The 19,981-nt window shown below is 58.1% G+C and overlaps 2 protein-coding genes across 5 annotated transcripts; both read left to right on the top strand.

Annotated features, from left to right (window-relative positions):
- The first annotated feature begins 162 nt into the window (after positions 1 to 162).
- Positions 163 to 16,423, top strand: SPACA6 (sperm acrosome associated 6). 3 transcript variants are annotated; one of them, XM_090054274.1, is made up of 9 exons: positions 163 to 262; positions 2,604 to 2,665; positions 13,814 to 13,891; positions 14,242 to 14,310; positions 14,466 to 14,489; positions 14,615 to 14,692; positions 14,986 to 15,089; positions 15,318 to 15,480; positions 16,324 to 16,423. In XM_090054274.1, exons 2-9 carry the CDS (start codon positions 2,620 to 2,622, stop codon positions 16,377 to 16,379), a joined length of 618 nt encoding a protein of 205 aa, XP_089910400.1. In that variant the 5' UTR covers positions 163 to 262; positions 2,604 to 2,619; the 3' UTR covers positions 16,380 to 16,423. The 3 variants fall into 3 exon arrangements, with proteins under 3 accessions (XP_089910400.1, XP_089910398.1, XP_089910399.1); XM_090054272.1 differs by lacking the exon at positions 16,324 to 16,423 and adding an exon at positions 15,802 to 16,016 and having other exon boundaries at positions 165 to 262; XM_090054273.1 differs by lacking the exons at positions 13,814 to 13,891; positions 16,324 to 16,423 and adding an exon at positions 15,802 to 16,016 and having other exon boundaries at positions 167 to 262.
- Positions 16,153 to 19,966, top strand: LOC149861694 (protein BTG3-like). 2 transcript variants are annotated; one of them, XM_090054276.1, is made up of 5 exons: positions 16,153 to 16,678; positions 17,285 to 17,486; positions 18,452 to 18,589; positions 18,704 to 18,899; positions 19,365 to 19,966. In XM_090054276.1, the coding sequence occupies exons 2-5, from the start codon at positions 17,323 to 17,325 to the stop codon at positions 19,557 to 19,559; spliced, it is 693 nt and encodes a 230-aa protein (XP_089910402.1). In that variant the 5' UTR covers positions 16,153 to 16,678; positions 17,285 to 17,322; the 3' UTR covers positions 19,560 to 19,966. The 2 variants fall into 2 exon arrangements, with proteins under 2 accessions (XP_089910402.1, XP_089910401.1); XM_090054275.1 differs by having other exon boundaries at positions 16,168 to 16,678; positions 19,362 to 19,965.
- Positions 19,967 to 19,981: the final 15 nt, after the last annotated feature.

Below are 19,981 nucleotides of genomic sequence, written 5' to 3'. Positions count from 1 at the left end.
GCGACTGCAGGGGGCTGCGGCTGGGAAGCGAGGGGCGGTAGAAAGACGTGGGGGGCGCACCAACCTAGCCCCGATCCCGGGGGCTGTAGCAGGGTCCGTGTCCGTCTGTCCACCCCAGGCCCCGCCCCCAGGCCCCGCCCCCTGCCGCGGGGGGCGCTGGGATCGCTGCCCCCCCGGGGAGTTACCGCGGGGCAGCGCGGACACACGGAGCCGCCGCTTTGTTCCCCCGCAGCTGAATTAACCCCGTCGGCGCCGGGAGCAGGTAGCGGCTCGCACGCCTGGGTGCTTGTGGGGGGGCGCCTGGGATCCGAGCCGCTCGGGGACGGGCCGGGGATGCTGAGAGCCCGGACGCCTGGGTCCCATCCAGCCCTGGAGGGAAGGAGGTTTGGGAGCCTGGATGCCTGGGTCCCATCCAGCCCTGGAGCGGGGGAGGTTTGGGAGCCTGGACGTCTGGGTCCCACCCAGCCCTGGAGGGAAGGAGGTTTGGGAGCCTGGATAACTGGCTCCCATCCAGCCCTGGAGGGGAGGAGGTTTGGGAGCCTGGATCCCATCCAGCCCTGGAGCTGAGGAGGTTTGGGAGCCAGGACACCTGGGTTCTTTCCAGCTGGGGGGAGGGGGGGTTAAAGGGGGTACCGGATGCCTGGGCCCCCCCTCCAGCCCTGGGAGAGGAAGGGGGGATCTGGGGGTAGCCAGGATGCCTGGGTTCTCTGCCCCCACATAGTCCTGCCGGGGGGGCGGGATCTGGGGGTGCTGCAGCCGGGGACCCCCCTCCCCCACCCCAAGGCTGCATCTCCCTTACCCATGTAATATATGCATCCCACAATGCACCTCCATAGCCAGACGGAGGGGGAGGGAGTCTTCCCACCCCCCACCAGGTCCAGACAAGATGGGGGCTGCGGGTCGGGAGTGAGGGGTATCGGCAGGATGGTGGAGGTGGGGGTGTCAGGAGTGAAGGGCACCAGTTGGGTGGGAGATTCAGGTCTGAGGATGAGCCAGGGGGCTCTGCACCCCCCCTTCCAGTTAGGGAGAGCCCAGGCGTCTGGGCTCCCAGTGCCCCCCCCTCACCGGCACCCCCTCCCCACCCCGCTGCCTTCCCAGATCTGTGGGGAGAAGCCAGGCATGCAGGCTGGGGCACACACAGGGTTAATGTCTGGCTGGAGGGGGGGTGATGGGGTCAAGGGGGCGCGAGTCCCAGCTGGGGCCTGTCTGCGCTGCCAGACGGGGTCAGAGGTCACGGGCGGGGTCAGGGGGCACCTTTGCCTGGCTAGGCCCAAGGCGTGGGGGCGGGGCCCGGGTGCCTGGGGTCTCTCCAGCTCTCAGAGGGGCTGGGGGCCCAGGCACCTGGGACCTCTGGGAAGTGGGGGTGGGGGCTGGGGGGGTCAAAGCAGGGGGGGCTGGGACGACCGGGTTCTCTGGTCCACTGGTAACCCTCACCCTCACCCTGGTGGGTTTGGGGTCCAGCCAAAGGGGAGGGGTTGAAAAGGGACCCCTTGCTTCATCTGGGGGGGTGGGTCTCCCCATGCACCTCTGTGACCTCTGACCCGGGTGCCTGGGTTCCTCAGGCCCCAATCCCCCCCCCCCCCCCCCCCCCCCCCCCACTACCGAAGAGAGAACTTTAGGGAAAGAAAGGGTTAAAAGTTCAAGGGCGCTGGGGTGGCCGGCCGCCTGGGTTCCCTCCAGCTCTGGGGGGCACTGGGGATTGCCCCCCCACGCCTGGGTCCTCTCCCTGCTCCAGCAAAGCTGGGGGGCAGTGGGGGGTGTCCCCGATCCCTGGGCTCCCCTGGGCAGAGCTGTCTCAGGCCTCCAGGCTCCGCCCCCTCCCCCCTAGCGACCCCCCCCCCTCAGGGGTCAGGGAGCACTAGACAGTCTGCTGCCATGGCAACGGGGCCTAACACAGCCCAATCCCCCCCCTTAACACTTTCCTGCCTGGAACTGGCGCCCCTCGCTCCTGACCCACAGCCCCCCGCCCCTCCTCACTCCCGACCCACAGCTCACTGCCCACCCCCCGCCCTGCTAGTGCCCCTCACTCCCGACCTGCAGCCCTGCACCCACCCCCAGCCCTGCCGGCGCCCCACACTGCCGACCTGGCCCCTCAGCCCTGACCCAACCCCATGAAGACCTTCCCAGTAAAGTCTTAGGCCACACCCCCAGGGTCCTGCGGCACACCCTACTATAGCCCCGCCCTGCCCCTCATCCCTTTTCAGAGGGGTGGGATTGGCACCAGGCCCCCACTTAGCCTACCTGCCCCCGTCCCCCAGTCGGATGGCACCCAGGTGTCCGGGTCCCCGTCCCCCCCCATGGACCCTCAGCCCTTTCCCAGAGCTGGAGGGACCAGGTGTCCGGGGAAGGGAGAGCTCCCTTTGCTCCTTTATGGGGGGGATTGGGGGGGCGAGGATAGAGTTAACCGCGCCTTGGCCGCCAGCCCGCAGCTCTGGCCGCTCTACCCAGAATCCTTTGCTCCCTTTGGCTCCCTCCCCTCCCCCGACCGCGGGCACCCACCCGAAGGCCGGAGCCGGCCTCCCCACCTCCCCAGCCTCCCCCCGCCCCACCACAGCCCTGCACTCCCCTGCTCACCCGCTGTCTCCTTCCTTTCTTCCCTGCAGATCTGATGCTCCTCGGATGCTGCCCGCCCCCCCGGCGGGCCTCCCCCCGAACTGGATCCAGCGTGAGTGACACCCGCTGCCACCCCCACCCCACTGCCCTGGCTTGGGGCTGCGGGCCACCGGTGTGCTTGGGGGCGCAGGGGGATGCGGGTCAGGAGTGAGGGGCACCGGCAGGACTGGGAGGGCAGGGGGCTGCAGGACAGGAGTGAGGGGCCCTGGCAGGACTGGGGGTGCTGGGGCCTGGGGCATTGCTGGGGTGAGGGGGGTTCCTTGGTAACCCCTGGGCCGCACCCACCGCCTAGGCCCCTCCCCTTCCATTGGGGGGGGGCAACTGGTCCCAGGCAGCGGTGGGTGGTTTCCATGGCAACATACTGCCATCCCCCAGCCCCTACTGCCCCCCCTCTTCCCCACGCTGGAGAGAACCCAGGTGTCCAAGCCCCCAGCTCCCCCACACCCCCTCGAGCTAGACGTGAACCCAGCCATTCAGGTCCCCACCCTGCCCCGGCTGGGATTGCAGCCCAGGCAGGAAATTATGTCATACGCATGCCTAGCAGGTCATCGTACCTTGTATATCCGACTTCCTTTGCGTGCCAGGGTCAGGGATGCACATTGTTGGGTCTGTGTGTCCCTGGCTACGCACACAGACAGACAACCTTGGCGTCCATGACACATATGCACTCACACACATGCACGGACACTCGCACATACCATCTAGGTATCTGGGGCACCCACATACACACGCCCACCACCCAGGCATCTGGGATACATGCACACATGTACACACATGCAAACGCATCCCATCCAGGACATGCAGGGACACATGGGTACCAGGTGTCCAAGATGCATGCATTGCACACATGCACACACACATGCAGGTAATGCAGGTGTCCAGGACACACACATGCACACACATGCATGCATACGCACACACAGAGGTAATAGATATGCATATGGATCTATGTGTGTGTGTACAAAGATAATAGATGTGTGTGTATCTCTGTATGTGATACACACACCTATACACACAAATAATAGATATGTGTATGTCTGTGTGTGTTTGTAGCTGTGTGTTTGTGTATAGAAGCCTGTACATATACTAAGACTATAGATGTGTTTGTATATCTGTGTGTGTAAGTGTTTGTGTATATACCTGCATGTGTTTGTATCTCTGTGCGTGTATACCTGTTTGTTTGTATATCTCTATGTGTGTATGTAGCTGCCTGTATATATATCTCTGTGTGTTTGTATCACTGTGTGTGTGTATGTAGTTGTGTTTATGTATAGGTGTGTGTACATATAGAAATATCATAGATGTGTTTGTATATCTGTGGGGAGGGACCTGGGGCTGTCCAATAGCAGGAATGATGGTGACGAGCGTTGTTATCATGGTCATTAATGTTCGTTAATCAGCCTGTCTGTTTAATGGGACCATCTATCATTGATTCATTTATATCTTTCTCATCGATTCCAACATATTACATGACAAGCCAGCACGTTACAGCATATTTATCACAACACATCACACCTATATCAAATATCCAATAGCAGATTCACTATCAGATGTCCTATATATCATATCACACATCACATCTACATCCTATATCAAATGTCACATATCCGATCTGATTATCTGATATCAGATTATATATATCAGGTCACATCTATACCCTATATCAGATATCCGATCCGATATCATATCATATATCACATCACATCTATGTCAGATCCAATATTAGCTATCATATCATATGACACATCATATCTCTATCCTGTATCAGATATTCTATACATCATATCATTTGACATACAATATCATATCATATCACACATCACATCTATATCCTATATCAGATATCCTATATCCCACCACATCATATATCTCACCGTGTATGCGATATCTCATATCATATCTCGTACTGTGTATTATATAGCTATATCATTTCATATACTGCATTATATCACTTATCATACCATATTATATCATATTTCGTATAGCAGATATAGTGTCTTGTCTTATAGTGAATTATCATATCTGTTAAATCATCAGTGTAATCATCAGTGTAATTGCTTCTCGGCCTCTTGAAGGCTCAGATCAAGTGTTATATCTTGTACGTAAGTATAGCGTGGTATATATTAAATATAATATATATTCCACTGTATTCTATTCCAGCACATGACATTGTCCTATGATATCCTCTTATATGAAAGTGTAGCGTTGTGTTATGCTGCTGTAGTGTACCGGAGTAGGTCACCTATCTGCACCATGCAGGTGTTAGGGCTATGCCGCTTCCCGTATTTCTGTAGTTCATATTTATGACAATAATTATCATTTGCTGTATTACAGATACACTCTGTGCCGTGGTTGTGGGGCCAGAGGTGTCCTATAATGAAAGCAGGTGCTGTTGGTGTTAGATGTATTATAAATATATATTATTAATGTATATAAATGTATATTAAATATTATACATTCATTATACATTAATATATTACATATCCATTTTACATTTGTTATGTTGCAGTTCAGATCCAAGTGGGATACATGTTATAACCATGGTGATTTGGTCAGATATGGGCTGTGATATCATTATATATAAAGTCGAGTCTGTCCCGAGGCCACCGCAACTGTTGAGGCACCTGGATGCAGCACATCGCTAGCGATGCTTCAGGCAGAGGGACCTGGCGGCGCCCAGCTTCTTGGCAGGTAGGGCCTCCTGTTGGTTCAGAGAGAGCTCAGCCACCCTGGTGTGGCCAGTGATTTTAGTTGTGCTGGGTGTGCGCACCCTCCTGCCCCGGCTGACCTGGGGTCGGGGGTGCCAGGTTAGTCCTGACCATGGAATGGGCTGTGCTGGTGAACAGGGACTGGAGAGCAGGCGGGAGAGGCCTGGCAGAGTGTGTGTGTATTGGTAGTTGTATAGGTCTAGTGGTAGCCCTGACTGGCCAGCTAGATAGCCCTGGCTAGATGGTTATAATAAAATGTAGGCAGAATAATCCATGTTCTCATCAGCAAGGACCTCTGACCCAATACCCCTAACAAGGCCATGTTGATGGCAATCATGTGCATAGCGATAGGTGCTTTTAAGTGTGAGGTGAATGGATCAATCAGGCAGCTGTTCTCACATATGTTCAGGGGCAAACAAGGCCTGTGGTCCCTCAGGCCAGCTGCCACCGGTCTTAGCCTCTCGGGGTTTTCTCAGCCTTCTCCTCTGGCTCTCACGGTTTTCAGGGAATGGAAGTTTGTCTGTGAGCACATTTGCGCTATGCATGAATGCACGTGCATCTGTTCGCCTGGATCTAATCTGACCCCACGCACCACCCCCTGCTTGTAGCAGCCTCGTCTCCTCTCAAGCACCGCAGTTCTTAGCAGGGGTGTGCACAGTGGCGTGTGCAGAGCTGATAGAGCTCTGTTTCTGCACGTGTGCACGCGTGTGCATAGTCCTCTTTCATCTACCTGCGTGCCTATCCACCTACTTGCCTGCTTATCTAGCTACCTACCTACCTGCTTGCTTGCCTATCTACCTACTTGCCTGCCTGCCTAGCTATCTGCCTGCCTTCCTGCCTGCCTATCTATCTACCTATCTAAATCTATATACCTATATATGTCTCCTCCTGTATCTCTCTCTCTCTAGATTGATAGATGAGACGTCACCGCATCTCTGCAGTTGTCCATGTACATAGTCATGTATAATCTCTCTCTATATATATGCATGCAGCTACCTGCGTATAACCCTACATATATCTGTGTGCGCGTGTGTACAGATAGAAATATAGACATCTCTGTTTCTATTTCTATCGATCTATCCATCCGTCTGTCAACCTAGGCAGACCAACACAGACGGGCAGAGAGATATTGTATATTCTAACTCTTTTTATATAGAGTTGATACATATTCATATTATTTTTATAGAGAGATAATACATATTCAACTCAGTCTGGCAGTAACTTTCCACATTGATACATGTTAATCTTGTCCTGCTGATTTTGGATCTCCAGCATTGTCTAGCACAGGGGTGGGCAATTATTTCAGGCAGAGGGCCGCTTACTCAATTTTAGCAATCCATCGAGGGCCACAAGACAGGCAGCCAGGGGCAGATTAATATTAATTTTCTAAATTTTCTGGGGCCCTGCAGGCTGGATACAATGGCTTGGTGGGCTGCATTTTGCCCACCACTTGTCTAACATCTGTATCTGTATGTGCGCGCACATGTGTATGTATAGCAATCGATATAAATATATCTAATAATCTGTCCACACACATGTGCATATATGTATATGGATGCACATATACACACATATATTTATACATGAATGTATACTGATCTAGATAGGCATACGTATATTTATACGTGTATGTATATGGCTCTAGATATGCATATGTATATTTTTATGTGTGTATATGGATCGAGGTATACGAATGTACATATATACATGTATGTATATGTTTCTATCTATGCTTAGGTACACATACGTGTAGATAGGCACACACACAGATTAATATATGTATGCACGCATATGTGTAGGTAGATTATTAGGTATATTGATGTGAGTAGCTGTGTACATGTATGTGTGCACACATAAGTATATCAGAGATGGCTACAAATTAGGATATATATGTTAATGTATTTGTGCTGTGTGTGTATTATACATATATTTATACATCTAGGTATACATCTATATACATGTATATGTATATGTGTACACACACACATAGCACACACAGAGGTTGATCTATGTGTATTCTGCATAGTCTGCATATGTGTATGTATATACATATGCATGCATTTGTGCATCTGTGTGTATAATGCATGTAACATGCAGGGGTTTATACATATGCTGATACATTTGTGTGTGTGAGTATGTATACCTGTGTGTGTGTAAAATGCACATATACATATATCAACCTCTGTTATGCATGTGTGTATGATATGCAAATATATTCATGTATACAGTGTGTATATTATATACCTGTTATACTTATCACACACACACACACAGGTATAGGTATGTGTGTGTATACATGTGTGTGTGTGTGTATATGTATATATTAATTCTGCATTGTACGCATGGTGTGTGTGTATATACATACATGCATATGTTTACACATGCATGTGCATGTGTGTACATATAACACGCAGGTTGATATATGTATATTTTACATATATATCAAAATATGATATTTGCAAAATATAAGTGGGGGTGTGTATTATCTATATAAATTATAATACACATAGGTCAATATATGTATGTTCTATGCATTTGCGTACACAAACACGTGCGTGCACAGACATGCTCAGATGCTCTCGCATACACATAAACACTCATACAAGCACTCGTACACACCCACACACCAACTCCCACACACGCAGATTGATATGTATATTTTGCATACTCCATGTGTGGGTGGGGGGGTGTGTATTATATTATAATACACACACACACACACACACACACAGGTCAATATATGTATGTTCTACGTACGCGCGCACAAATGCATGCATGCACACAAACATATTCGCACAGATGCACTCATGATGACACGCCCTCGGCTGGTGAGCTGTGTTGAGATCGCTGCTCTGCTAACGAGCCAGGCGAGGCATAGGTCTGCCCACTGCCTGCGTGCACCACCCGTGCCTGCCGGTTGCCATAAACCCGTAGATCCGAACTTGCGGTCACTCCTCATGCAAGCTCGACTCTGTGGGTCTGTGTCGGCCTCGGCCTTGACATCGGGACGCTCCACCCCACCCCCAGCTTGGCCACGCCCCCTGGCCCGAAGGCTCTGTTCACCGATCCACTGAGCCCACCCGATCGTCTGGCTCCACCCATCTGCCCACAGACTCCGCCTACCTGTCTTTCCAGCCCCTGCTGGCTCCACCCAGCCTGGGCCTTGCTGCCTGGCTCCACCCACCACTCTGTTAGCCCCACCCCTGTCTGGCTGGCTCCGCCCCCTGCTGTTGTAGGGGGGCCGGGGTGAGGTAGTAGGTTGTATGGTTTAGAGTCACACCCCCGGAGATAACTGTACAGCCTCCTAGCTTTCCCCGCGCCCCCCCAGTGCCCACCAGTGCCTTCCAGTAGCACCCAGTACCAGCCTGCAATCCCCCCCGGGAATTGCAGCTTGCTCGGAGGTGAGTGATGGGGCAAGGAAGGGGGTGGATTGTAGAGTTGTGTTGCGTTAGCTGTTCAGGGGGGTGGAGGGGGTTGTGGATCTCCTGTGTTGGTTTCGGGATGTTGTGGGTGGTTTGGGGGTGTAATGAGGTTGTGGAGGTGTGTTGTGTTGCATTGTATATCTCTTGGGGGACTGATGTGGGGGTTGTGGGGTGTTGTGAGTCTGTTGTGTTGGGTTGCTGGGTGTAATGGGGGGTTGTGGTTGGTGGAGGGGTGTTGTGTTGAATTGTGTAGCTCTTAGTGGGGGCCGTATGTGGGGGTGAGGGTGTTGTGGGTTTGCTGCATTGAGTTGTGGGTGGCTTGGAGGTGTGATGGGGGTTGTGTTGTGTTGTGTAGCAGGTGTGTTTATGTGTTCCAGGCCATGGAGAGGAGTTGTGTGCGGTTGTGTTGCAGTGTGTGTTTGGGGGTGGGATATGATCCAGGGAGATTGTGGTGGTGTATGTTTTGGTGTGTGTGTCTAGCAGGGCTGGGTGGGATGGGGAGTGTTTTCAACTGCTGCAAGGATTGCGTTGTGGGTTGTGTTGCCCTGTGCTGTTGTATTGTGGTGGGGCAGGGACTTGTGGTGTGTTGCCTTATGTTATGTTGTGGGTTGTGTTGCTTCGTAGCACTGAGTGGCAGGTATCATCTTGGGGGTTTATGTCGCCTTTTGAGGTGTTGCATGGTTGGCGGGTGTTTTGTATTGCCCTGTGATGTGGTGTGTATGGGGTTGTGGGTTGCATATTGTGTGTATGGGCACTGGTGGCTGTGTTGATCTCTGTCATTGTCCTTTGGTGGTATCGGGTGGTGTGTGTGCGTTAAAGTTGAGGTTGTGTGCTGCCTTGTGTCGTGCTGTCCTGGTTGTGTATTGTGGGACTGTGTTCAGCCCTGTGTTGTTGTGCACTGCTGTGTGATGGGTGTGGGGTTGTGTGTAGTCCTGCATCGCCATGCTGTTGTGTGTTGCTGTACAGAGCAGGGGTTGTCTGCTGTGTGTCGCACTGTGTTGTATGCTGGGTGGGGTTGTGTATAGCATTGTGTGTTTCCATGTGGGGCTGTGTTGTGTGTTGCCTTGTGTCAACTGTGTTGAGTGTAGCTCTGTGTCATCACATGTTCTCATGTGGGGTTGTGCGTACCTTTGTGTTGTGGGTGTGTCATTGTGTGTCACTGAATGAGGTTGGTTGTGCCTTGCCCTGTGTGTTGTGTGTCATTGGGGTTGTGTGTAGCAGCATGTCCCTGTGTGTTGTGTATCACCACAAGATCCTCTGTGTTGTCCTGCCCTCCTGTATTGTGTGCAGCCCTGTGGCATTGCATTGCGTGTCCCCCTGTATTGTGTGTTTGGGCGGGGTTGTATGTTGCCCTGTGTTGTATCTCACTGTTGTCATGTGTTGCCATGTGTTGCGTGCCAGTGTGTTGCCCTCTGCCCGTGTGTAGTTGTATGTTGCCGTGTTCCTGTGTATTGCATCTCCCTGTGTGTTGCCGTGTGCATTTCCCTGTTTTATGTTTCCCTGTGTCCTGGTGCGTTGTTGTGTGCCTGTGTTCCCCTGTGTCCCTGCGTGTTGTATGTCACTGTCATGTATTGTTGTGTGGGGTTATGTGTTGCCCTGTGTCCCTGTGTGTTGTGTCATCCTGTGTGTTGTTGTGTGGGGTTGCGTGTTGCCCTGTGTCCCTATGTGTTGCATCTCCCTGTGTATTGCCTTGCATCCCTGTGTGTTGTTGTGCGATGCCTTGTGTCCCTGTGCACTGTGCTTACCCGTGTGTCATTGTGTGTTACATGAAGCCATGGGCCCCCGCGTTACCCCATGGTGCAGCCCACGGCTGGCACCGGTGGTGTTGTGGTGCGTTAGGTACCCCCCCTCCCCGCCCCCCCCCCCGCCCAGCCCACAGCCGCAATGCGATAGACGACAGCGCGGCCAGAGCCGACGCGCGCGCGCACACACACACACACACACACACACACACACACACACAGGGATGGAGGCGTGGAGCAAGGGCAGGTCAGAGCTGGGGGTGTCGGAGCAAGGGAGCGTGGGAAGGAGGAGGGGGGTGTCGGGTCCCTAGGGGGAGGTGGGGGGGGCTCAGGTGTCTGGGGAGACGGGGGAGTGGCCCAGACGCCTGGGTTCTGCATGTGCATGTGTGTGTGTGTGTGTGTGTGTGCGCGCGCGTGCGCATGTCTAGCTCTTAGGCTCCTAGGGTGTGGGTGTGTGTCTTTCTCCCTGATGCCTGGGTTATGTGTGTGTGTGTGTATGCGGGCCTGGATGCCTGGGTTCAGTGTGTGTCCCCCAGATGCCTGTGCTGTGTGACTGTGTGGGCCTGGACACCTGGGTTCTGTGTGTGTGTGTGGGCCCAGATGCCTGAGTTCAGTGTGTGTGTGTCTCCCGGACGCCTGGCTTCTGAGTGGGTTGTGTGTGCGTGTGGTGTGTCTGTCCAGATTCCTGGGTTCAGTGTGCGTGTATCTGTCTTTCCCCCAGACACCTGAATTGCGTGTGTGTGTGTGTCGGATGCCTGGGTTCCTTTTGTGTGCGTGTCTTTGTGGCTGTCTGTCTTTCTCTTGGATGCCTAGGAGGGTGTCTTTCTCCCAAACACCTGGGTTGTGTGTGTGTGTGTGTGTGTAACTGTATCTGTCTCTTGGACGCCTGGCTCCTGGGTGTGTGTATCTGGATTCCTGAGTTCAGTGTGTATATCTCTGTCTTTCTCCCACATGCCTGGGTTGTGTGTGTGTGTAGCAGATGCCTGGGTTTCTTTGTATGTGTATCACGGACACCTAGGTTCTGTGTGTGTGTGTGTGTGTGTGTGTGTCTGTCTGTCTGTCTGTCTGTCTCCCCCCGCTGCTAGGCTCTGGGTGTGTGTGTAGGCCCAGACACCTGGGTTTTCTGCCTGTACATATGTGTGGAGAGGGGTGTGTCTGGACATTGTGTGCGAGAGAGACTCGCAGTGTCATGGTGTGTACGTGTGCATGAGTGTCTGGGCTTGTCATTGTGTGTGAGTGTGAGAGGGGGCACTGTGTGTGCAGTGGGGGGTATCTGTCTCTTTTCAGGATGTGTGGGGGGGCGGGGGACGCCTGAGTTGTGTGTGCGCCTGTGTCCTGGATGCCTGGGTTGTATGTGTGTGCGTATGCCAGATTGTGTGTATGTATGTGTGGGGATTGCCATGGGGTAGGGACGCTGGTGGCTCTGGGCTGTTGGGGGGCTGAACCCCACATTCAGGTGCCAGCAGTCAAGCCCCACCCTCATCTGGACCTCTGCCCCCCCACTTCTGGCTCCGCCCCTACCGTGGTGAGTGATGTCACTACCTGATGCATACCTCCCCTATCACCCAGATCCATCCCATCCCTGATCCATCAACCTGCCAACAGCCAATCGGCTGCTGGTGGCCATTGTCTCCGGCCCCTCTGATTGGCTCCTCATTCACTGAGCAGATCCTGAGCCGAGCCACTGATGGAGTCTCATGTCCGGGTCATTGATCAGGCCTAGGGATCAATAGCTAATAACTGATTCTCCACCCCCCCCCCCACAACAATCAATCACTGCTCAGCAGCTCCTAGCCCCACCCCACCAAGGGGCCCTGCTTCCATGGGTGCCCTTCCAGCCCTTTGGGGGCCCTGCCCTCAAGCCCCGCCCTCCAGCCCTTAGGTCCTGCCCCCGGGCCCCTGCCCCACCCCCCTAGGCCTCCCTCTCGGTCCCTGAGACCCTTATCCTGTGAGGGAGCCCAGAGCTCACAGGTGAGGCCTTGGGAACTGGGCGGGTGGCCCCCCCACTGGGCGGGGCGGGTGGCCCAGGTGCCTGGGCTCCTAACTCCCCGGGACCCCACTCCTCTCCTGGAGAACCCAGGTGCCTGGGCTCCCAGCTGCCCCCCACTCTCACCCCCAGCCCCCTCAGAGAACCCAGATGTCTGGACTTCTCCCTGGCACTGGTTGTACTGGGAATCCCAGGCATCCTCGAACTGGTGCTACTGGGCCCTTGCTAGCCTGGCACTGGTTCTGCTGGGAGCCTCAAAAGGTTATGCTGGCCCCCCTCTGAACTGGTGATACTGGGTGCTCCCTAACTAGGCACTAATTATACTGGACCCCCTCTCTGAACTCATGATACTGGTTGCTCTCGAGTTGTGCACTGGTTATACTGGGACCCCTCTCCTCTGAACTGGTGGTGCTGGCTGCTCCCTAGCTGCAAACTGGTCATACTGGGGGCTCCTCTTCTCTAACCTGGTGCTACTGGTTGTTCCCTAGTTGTGCACTGGTTATACTAGGGCCACTATTCCTCTGAACTGGTCGTACTGGTTGTTCCTTGCCTGAGCACCCCTGTCCTCTGACCTGGGGTTACTGGTTGCTGCCTAGCTGGGCACTGGTTAGACTGGGACCCCCTCTTCCCTGAAACTGGTGATACTGTTCACTCCCTAACTGGGCGCTGGTTATAGTGCCCTCCCCACCCCGAACTGGTGATACTGGAAATCCCGCCCTACCCTGTGATGCCAATGGGCGGGGCTAGAACTGGCCACGCCCCCACCCCGGCACTGTTCCACCCCAGAGCCAGTCGCCTCCAGGGCAGAGGCGGCCCTAGGCCATGCTGCGGGCGCTGCTGGTGGTACTGGGAGCACTGGGGGAGGCGGGGGGCTGCCTGCCCTGCCTGTCGTCGGGGGAGCAGCGCCTGCGCCTCTGCCGCCTCTTCCTGGGGGCCGCGAGCCGCGAGCACGTGCGCTGCCTGCGCCGCCTGCGCCAGGTCTACGCACCCCTCGACGCCGTCGCCGTGGGTACGGCCCCGAGTCCCGCCCCCTGGGGGGGCTACCCCGCCCCTTTGGAGCCCCAGTCAGGAGGCACCACCCCCCTGGAGAACCCCTCTACCTAGGAGCCCCGCCCCCCGGGGAACCCGCCTCAGGAAGCCCCGCCCCCCTCTTTCCTAGGCATGGTTGTCTTGGGGATTTCCCCAGCCTTTGGAGACGGTTGCCATGGAGATGGGGATCCCACCTGGCCTAGGCTTCCCCCTCCTCCCCTCTGTTGCCACGGTTACCTGCTGCCCCGGTCACCACCTCCTAGGGACCCCCTGCCCTTGCCCCGCCACACACCCGTGTCCGTGCCCCACCAGGGGTCCCGGCCGTGGGGCGCCTGCGCGAAGCCTTGGCCCAGGGACTGCAGCGGCTGGAGGAGCAGGGGGAGGCGGGGGGTGAGTGACGGGCCGGACCGGGCCTGGAGGGGAGCTTAGAAGGGGGGGCGGGGCTAGAAGGGGTGGGATGCGGTGAGTGCCCCCTAAGAGGGGATGGGCGGGGCAGGAAGGTAGTGGGGGCAGGACTAGGAGTGAATGGGGGGGGCTAGACGGCGTGGGCGGGGCGGGGAGGTGTTGAGGGCGCTGGAGGGGGTGGGGCTAGCAGGGGCGGGAGGAGCCAAGGAGGTGGGGGTGGGGGTGGGGGCGGGGCCAGAGTGCCGGGGTGTTACAGGGAGGAACTGGGGAGTGGGTGTGGCGGGAGGCTGGGGGAGGATTTGGACGGGGGGTGGGTCTCACTCCTTGTCTCGCAGCCCCATATGAGCGCTCCCTGGACGGGGCCGTGGCCTGGACATGGCAGGAGGTGGCCAAGATCCCACCAGGTGAGTTTGGGGGACCCAGGTGTCCGGGCCCCCAGAGCTGGAGGGAACCCAGGAGCCCCCCCAGATGCAAAGACCCCTTGCAGGGTGGGGGCAGGATTGGGGCTGGGGTGGGGTGCATGTGGGGTCTGTATTAACTGCATCTCTGCCCCCCACAGCCCCGGCCTGTGTCCCACCCTGCGGTGAGTGCCCCCTACTCTGCTGGTGCCCCTCACTCCTGAACCACAGCCACCTGCCCCCCCCACCACCACCCTGCTGGTGCCCCTCACTCCTGAACCACAACCACCTGCCCCTCCCTCCCTCCCAGGCTACCAGCAGGATGCCCAGGTCTATAAATGTGCTGTCTGCCGGATCGTGGACTGCCAGCTGCCCCTAGACTGCCCAGGTGAGTCTGTGTCCATTGCATGTAGTCCGGCCCACCCCAGAGCCAGCTGCCTCCAGCCGTGTTACACTCAGCCTGATCCCTGTCCCCCAGAGCCAGCCACCCCCCAGTGCTGTCTCATACCATAGCTCCCTGCCCCCCAAGAGCCAGCCACAACTGGTGCCATTACACCCAGTCCGATCGCCCCCCCAGAGGCAGCTGTGCTAGTGCCATTACGCCCAGCCCAGCCCCCCAGAGCCAGCCAACCCCAGCACTGTTACACCCAGCCCAGAGTCAGCTGCATTTCTCACCCCCAGTGGAGGATGTGTGGCGCGAGGAGGGCGACCGGGTGTCCCTGCGCTGCTCCCTGCCTTTCCCAACACCCCCAGATGTGGTGGCCACATGGGGTTTCGCCAAGGACGTGAGTATGGGGGGGCCTAGATGCCTGTGTCCTGTTGTGTATGTGTTGGACACCTGGGTCCTGTGTGTGTGCGTGTGTGTTAGACACCTGAGTTTCCTCTGTGTGTGTGTATGTGTATGTGTGTGTCCTGGAAGCTTGGGTTCTCTCTCTCTTCCCGTGTCCCAGACACATGGGGTACCTGCCGCCCAGACACCTGGGTTCCCTGACTGTTCCCCCCTCTCCCCCCAGGTGCGCAGCCAGGACCTGTCGTTGTTTGGGGAGCAGGGGGTGGCCGGAGGCTTGGCCCAGGGGCTTGTGATCCGGTCAGCCCAGGCCTCGCAACGTGGCACCTTCGTCTGCCAGCTCCATGCTGGGGCCCAGCTGCTGGCCCGGCGCTACTTCTACCTCAACGGTGCACCGGATGTGTAGGGCCTGGAAGCCTGGGGGCTGGGGGGGTTGACAGCAGGGGGACCTGGGCGTCCGGATGCCTGGATCCTTTAGGAGGGCCAGTGGGGCCTATGGGAGGTAGAGTTGCAGGGCAGGGACCCCAGACACCTGGGTGCTCTCCATTTTGGAGGGAATGGGGGTGAGCGGGGGGGCTGGGAGGCTGGACATCTGGGTTCTCTGGGCAGGTGGTGGGGCTGGTTTAGGGGTCAGACCAGGCCTCCCTGGATGCTGGGGCCCCCTCCACACCAGGGAGTGACCCAGATGCTGGGGTTCGCTGTGCCCACAGTGACGGCACGCCGGGGGGGCCTGGAGCAGGGGCTGCAGGCCACGTTCAGGGCGGTGCTGGCGCGGGCCGCGGGGAGCCAGGGGGAAGCAGAGAGGGCCAGGCCAGGGCTGTGGGCCCTCCTGGCTGCCCCTGGCTCTCTGCGCTCCCCTCCAGCTCTGCTGCTGGGCCTGGGGCTGGCACTCAGCGCCTTGCTGGGCACCTTGCTGCTGGGGTGAGTGTCCCCCCCACTCCCTGTAGATCCGCCCCATGGACTCCTCCCCCCCATGGGCCCCAGTGGACTTTCCCCATAGACCAGGCCATGGACCCTTCCACGCACCCCCCATGGACTCTCCCAGCCCCCTTCCCCATACAATCTTCCATCCCCCCATACCAGTCCCATGGCCCCCCCATGGGTCGAATGGACTATTCCAGTCAGCCCCCCATGGGCTCTCCCACCCTCTCCCCCTTACCCGGGGGCAGTGAGGGGGGACTTAGCCCTGACCCCCAGTGACGTGTCTCTTCCTCCCCGCTCCGCCCCCGCAGGGCAGCGCTGTATTGGCTGTGGACGGAGTCATGGACCTCCATATGGACCGCAATAAACTCAGCCCCCCAGTAACCTCCTTCTCGGCTGGGGGGCTCGGACGCCTGGGTTCTTTTTGGGGGCGGGCTGTTGCCCGGCCTGGGGACCCTGGGGTGGGGGGCTCGGACGTCTCGGCTCTCTCGGTGAAGGGCAGGGTTCATCCAGCCCCCTGGAAGTTCCCACGGGGAGCCCCGCCCCGTATTCCGCAGGATGTCCTTGTATGGACTGTGACGTCAGGGCGGGGGATTCCCTTCCGCCGGCTCCGCCCCCTGGGGCGAAGCGGCGCCGCGTGGCCGGAGCAGAGGCAGCAGCGGCCAGGTGGGAGCCCCGGAAGCCTGGGCGGGGGGGCGGGGGTGGTCCCCGGATCCCTGGGTCCCCCGTGTTTGGGGAGTCCCTCGGCGCCTGGGTCCCCTGTGTCGGGGGGGACCCCGGACGTCTGGGTTCTCTGTGTGTTGGCGGGGCTCGGGCGGACGCCTGGCTCCCCCGTGTTTGTCTGGGGTGGTTCCCGGGCGCCACAGTCCCCTGTGTTTGTGTGGGGGGGGGTGTCCCCGGGCGCCTGTGTTGGGGAGGCCTGGGTTCTCTCTGGGCTGGGGGGCAGGTGCCTGGGTTCTCTGTGTTTTGGGGGGGTCTGGAAGCCTGGGTTCTGTTTAGGGAGGGGAGGTCTTGGACACCTGGTTTCTCTGTGTTTTGGGGGAGGTCTTGGACAGCGGGGTTCCCAGAGGAAGTGGGATTGGGGGGGCAACCCCCTCCCTGATGTAACTGCCTGCAATTTTCTTCTGATGACATCACCGCTTTAGTCACAGCTTGGCCATGCCCCCCCTCCCGCCAGCCAAGGGGAACCCAGGACACCTGGGTTCATGAATGACGGGGTGGGGGAAGGTGAATCCTATCAGCCCTGTTCATCTTTCCCCCCACCCCTTGCAGGACTGCAACAAGGAGCGGAGGACCCAGGCGTCTAAGCCATGCGGGAGGAGGTGGAGGCAGGCGCCCGGTTCCTGGCACAGCTGCTGACGCGGGGGGTACCTGGGGGGACCGAGGAGCTAGGTGCCCGCCTGGCCACGGCCCTGAGCCAGCGCTACCACAGCCACTGGTACCCAGCCCAGCCGGCCCGTGGCCAGGCCTACAGGTATGGGGCAGGGGCACCTCCCAGATGCCTGGGTTCGCCCTGCAGGCACCTCTGGATAAGTTCAGCTCTGAATGCCTGGGTCCACCCCATGGCTATCCCTGGACACCTGGGTTTGTTCCTGGATGCCTGGTTCTGCTCCCCACAGCCAGGCCCCAGACGCCTGGATTCATCCCATGGACACCTAGGTTAAGCCCCAGACTCCTGGGTTCACCCCACAGCTGGCCCCTGGACGCTTGGGTTCATCCTCAAATGCCTGGTCCACCTCACAGCCATTCCCTGGACACCTGGGCTTATCCCATGGGACACTTTGGACATCTAGGTTCAGCCTCAGATGACTGGGTTCATCCTGTGACCAGCCCCTGGATGCCTGTGTCCACCCTCAGGTGCCTGGATCCACCCCATGGCTATCCCCAGCCTCCTGGGTTCGGCCCATGGCGACCACCAGACATCAAAGCTTGCCCCAGATGCCTAGGTCCACCCTATGGCCAGCCCTGGATACCTGGATCCATTCTGCAGCTGGCCCCTGGACACTTGGATTCATCCTCAGATGCCTGGATCCACCCTGCAACTGGGCCCTAGCCTCCTGGGTTCATCCCATGGGCACCTCTGAACATTCAAGTTCAGCCCCAAATGGCTGGTTCAATCCCAGATGCTTGGAGCCACTCTGGAGCCAGGCCCCAGATGCCTGGGTCACCCCCCCACGGCCGGCCCTGGACACCTGGGTTCAACCCCAGATGCTTGGTTTCACGCTGCAGTCGGTCCCCGGACACCTGGGTTCACCCTGCAGCCACTCTTCGACGTCTAGGCTTGCTCTGGACACCTGGGTTCACCCCACGGTCAGCCCCCAGATGCCTAGGTCCATCCCTGGGTGCCTGGGTTTCCCCCCCAGCCTGGGAGCTGCCGCTGCCCCCACCAGGGGGGCCCTCTGTCATCCCCCGACCCTTCTGACACCCCCCCCACCACAGGTGTATCCGCATCGAGACAGGGGCACGGGCAGATGCAGCAGTGGTGGGGGCTGCCCAGGCTGCGGGGCTGGACTGGGCCATGCTGATGCTGCCCCCTGACCTCACCCTCTGGATCGACCCCGGCGAGGTCAGTTGCAGGTGAGCCTCCGTCTCCCAGATGCCTGGGTCCCCTGCGGTCCTCCACAGGCGCCTGGGTTCTCTCCTCCACCCCGTGGGACCTTCCCGGACGCCTGGGTTCTCTATTCCCCCCAGGCTGGGTGAACACAACCCCCCGTTCCGGATTGGGCCCCTGGTTACCTCCGACCCCGAGACTCCAGAGGAGCCCTCAGCCTCGCCAACCCCGTCGGACATGACCTCATCAGTGATGTCATCATCGGAGGATGAAGCGCCATCCCCACAGCGACAACCATACCCCAGTCGCACCCCTCCGCAGAAGCCCTGCACCCAGGTAATGCCCCGCCGCCCTGCCCTCTCAATCAAGCCACCCCCAGTCCTGTTACACCTAGCCCAATCCTCCCCAGAGCCAGCTGTCCCCAGCTCCATTCCACCCAGCTTGGCTCCCCCAGAGCCAGCTGCAGTGAGTGCCATTACACCCAGCCCAGCCCCCACAGCCCTGTTACACTTAGCCCAATCTCCCCCAGAACCAGCTGCCCCCATCCCTGTTACACCTAACCCAGTCCCCCTGCCAGCACTGTTAAACCCAGCCTGGCTCTCCCAGAACCAGCCACCCCCAACACTGTTATGCCCAACCCAGCCCCCACAGAACCAGCTGCCCCCAGTGCTGTTACACCCCGCCTAGTCCCACCCCCCACAGAGCCAGCTGCCCCTAGCACTGTTACACCCAACCCAATCCCTCTCGGAGCCAGCCACATTCCTGTACTAACCCCGCTCTCTTTTCCCCTCCCCCCAGCAGGCATGCGAGGTGCTGTACGTCCCAGCCCCGCTGTGGCTACCTGGCCCCCAGCCCCTGGTGGGCTTCGTCCCCACTCTGCCCCCCCTCACCCTTCTCTACCTTGGAGGGCTGGGGGGGGCCCCCAAACTCTCCCGGCCCAAGAAGCCAAGCCCCGAGCGGCTCCGGAGACTCACCCACCGCACGGGCCGGGCCTGACCCCTCTCCTCCAAGGGTTGTTGACTGCCTGGGCTGAGACCAGGTGAAACTCTGGACGTGATGGCCGCTCCCGGATGCCTGGGTTCTCTCCAGCTCTGCAGGGAAGGATGGGCTGGGGGGCCTGGGTCCCCAGACACCGGGGTCCTGCGAAAGCAGGGGCCTGGACACCTGGGTTCTCTGCGGGGGTGAGAGCAGGAGGGCCTGGGGGCCCGGATGCCTGGGTTTATTGCCTGGTTCCTACCTCAGCTGTACAGTCATTGGTGCCTTTAACTTATCTTGTCCCTGGGTCTATCCAGGCTGGTGTGGGCGGGGCCATATTTGCATATGCAGTTTTGTAGGGGAGGGGCCACAAACTCCTCCCACTTGTAATAAAAAGCCTTAAATTGTTAATAAGCGCGCATGGGTGAGTGTGGTTCCAGAGC

This window comes from Crocodylus siamensis, chromosome 6 (genome assembly GCF_052110815.1).
Source record: "Crocodylus siamensis isolate JL-2025a chromosome 6, ASM5211081v1, whole genome shotgun sequence".
Lineage (NCBI taxonomy): Eukaryota > Metazoa > Chordata > Crocodylia > Crocodylidae > Crocodylus > Crocodylus siamensis.
Note: the sequence above shows the minus strand (reverse complement) of the source record. Positions and strands in the feature narration are given on the sequence as shown.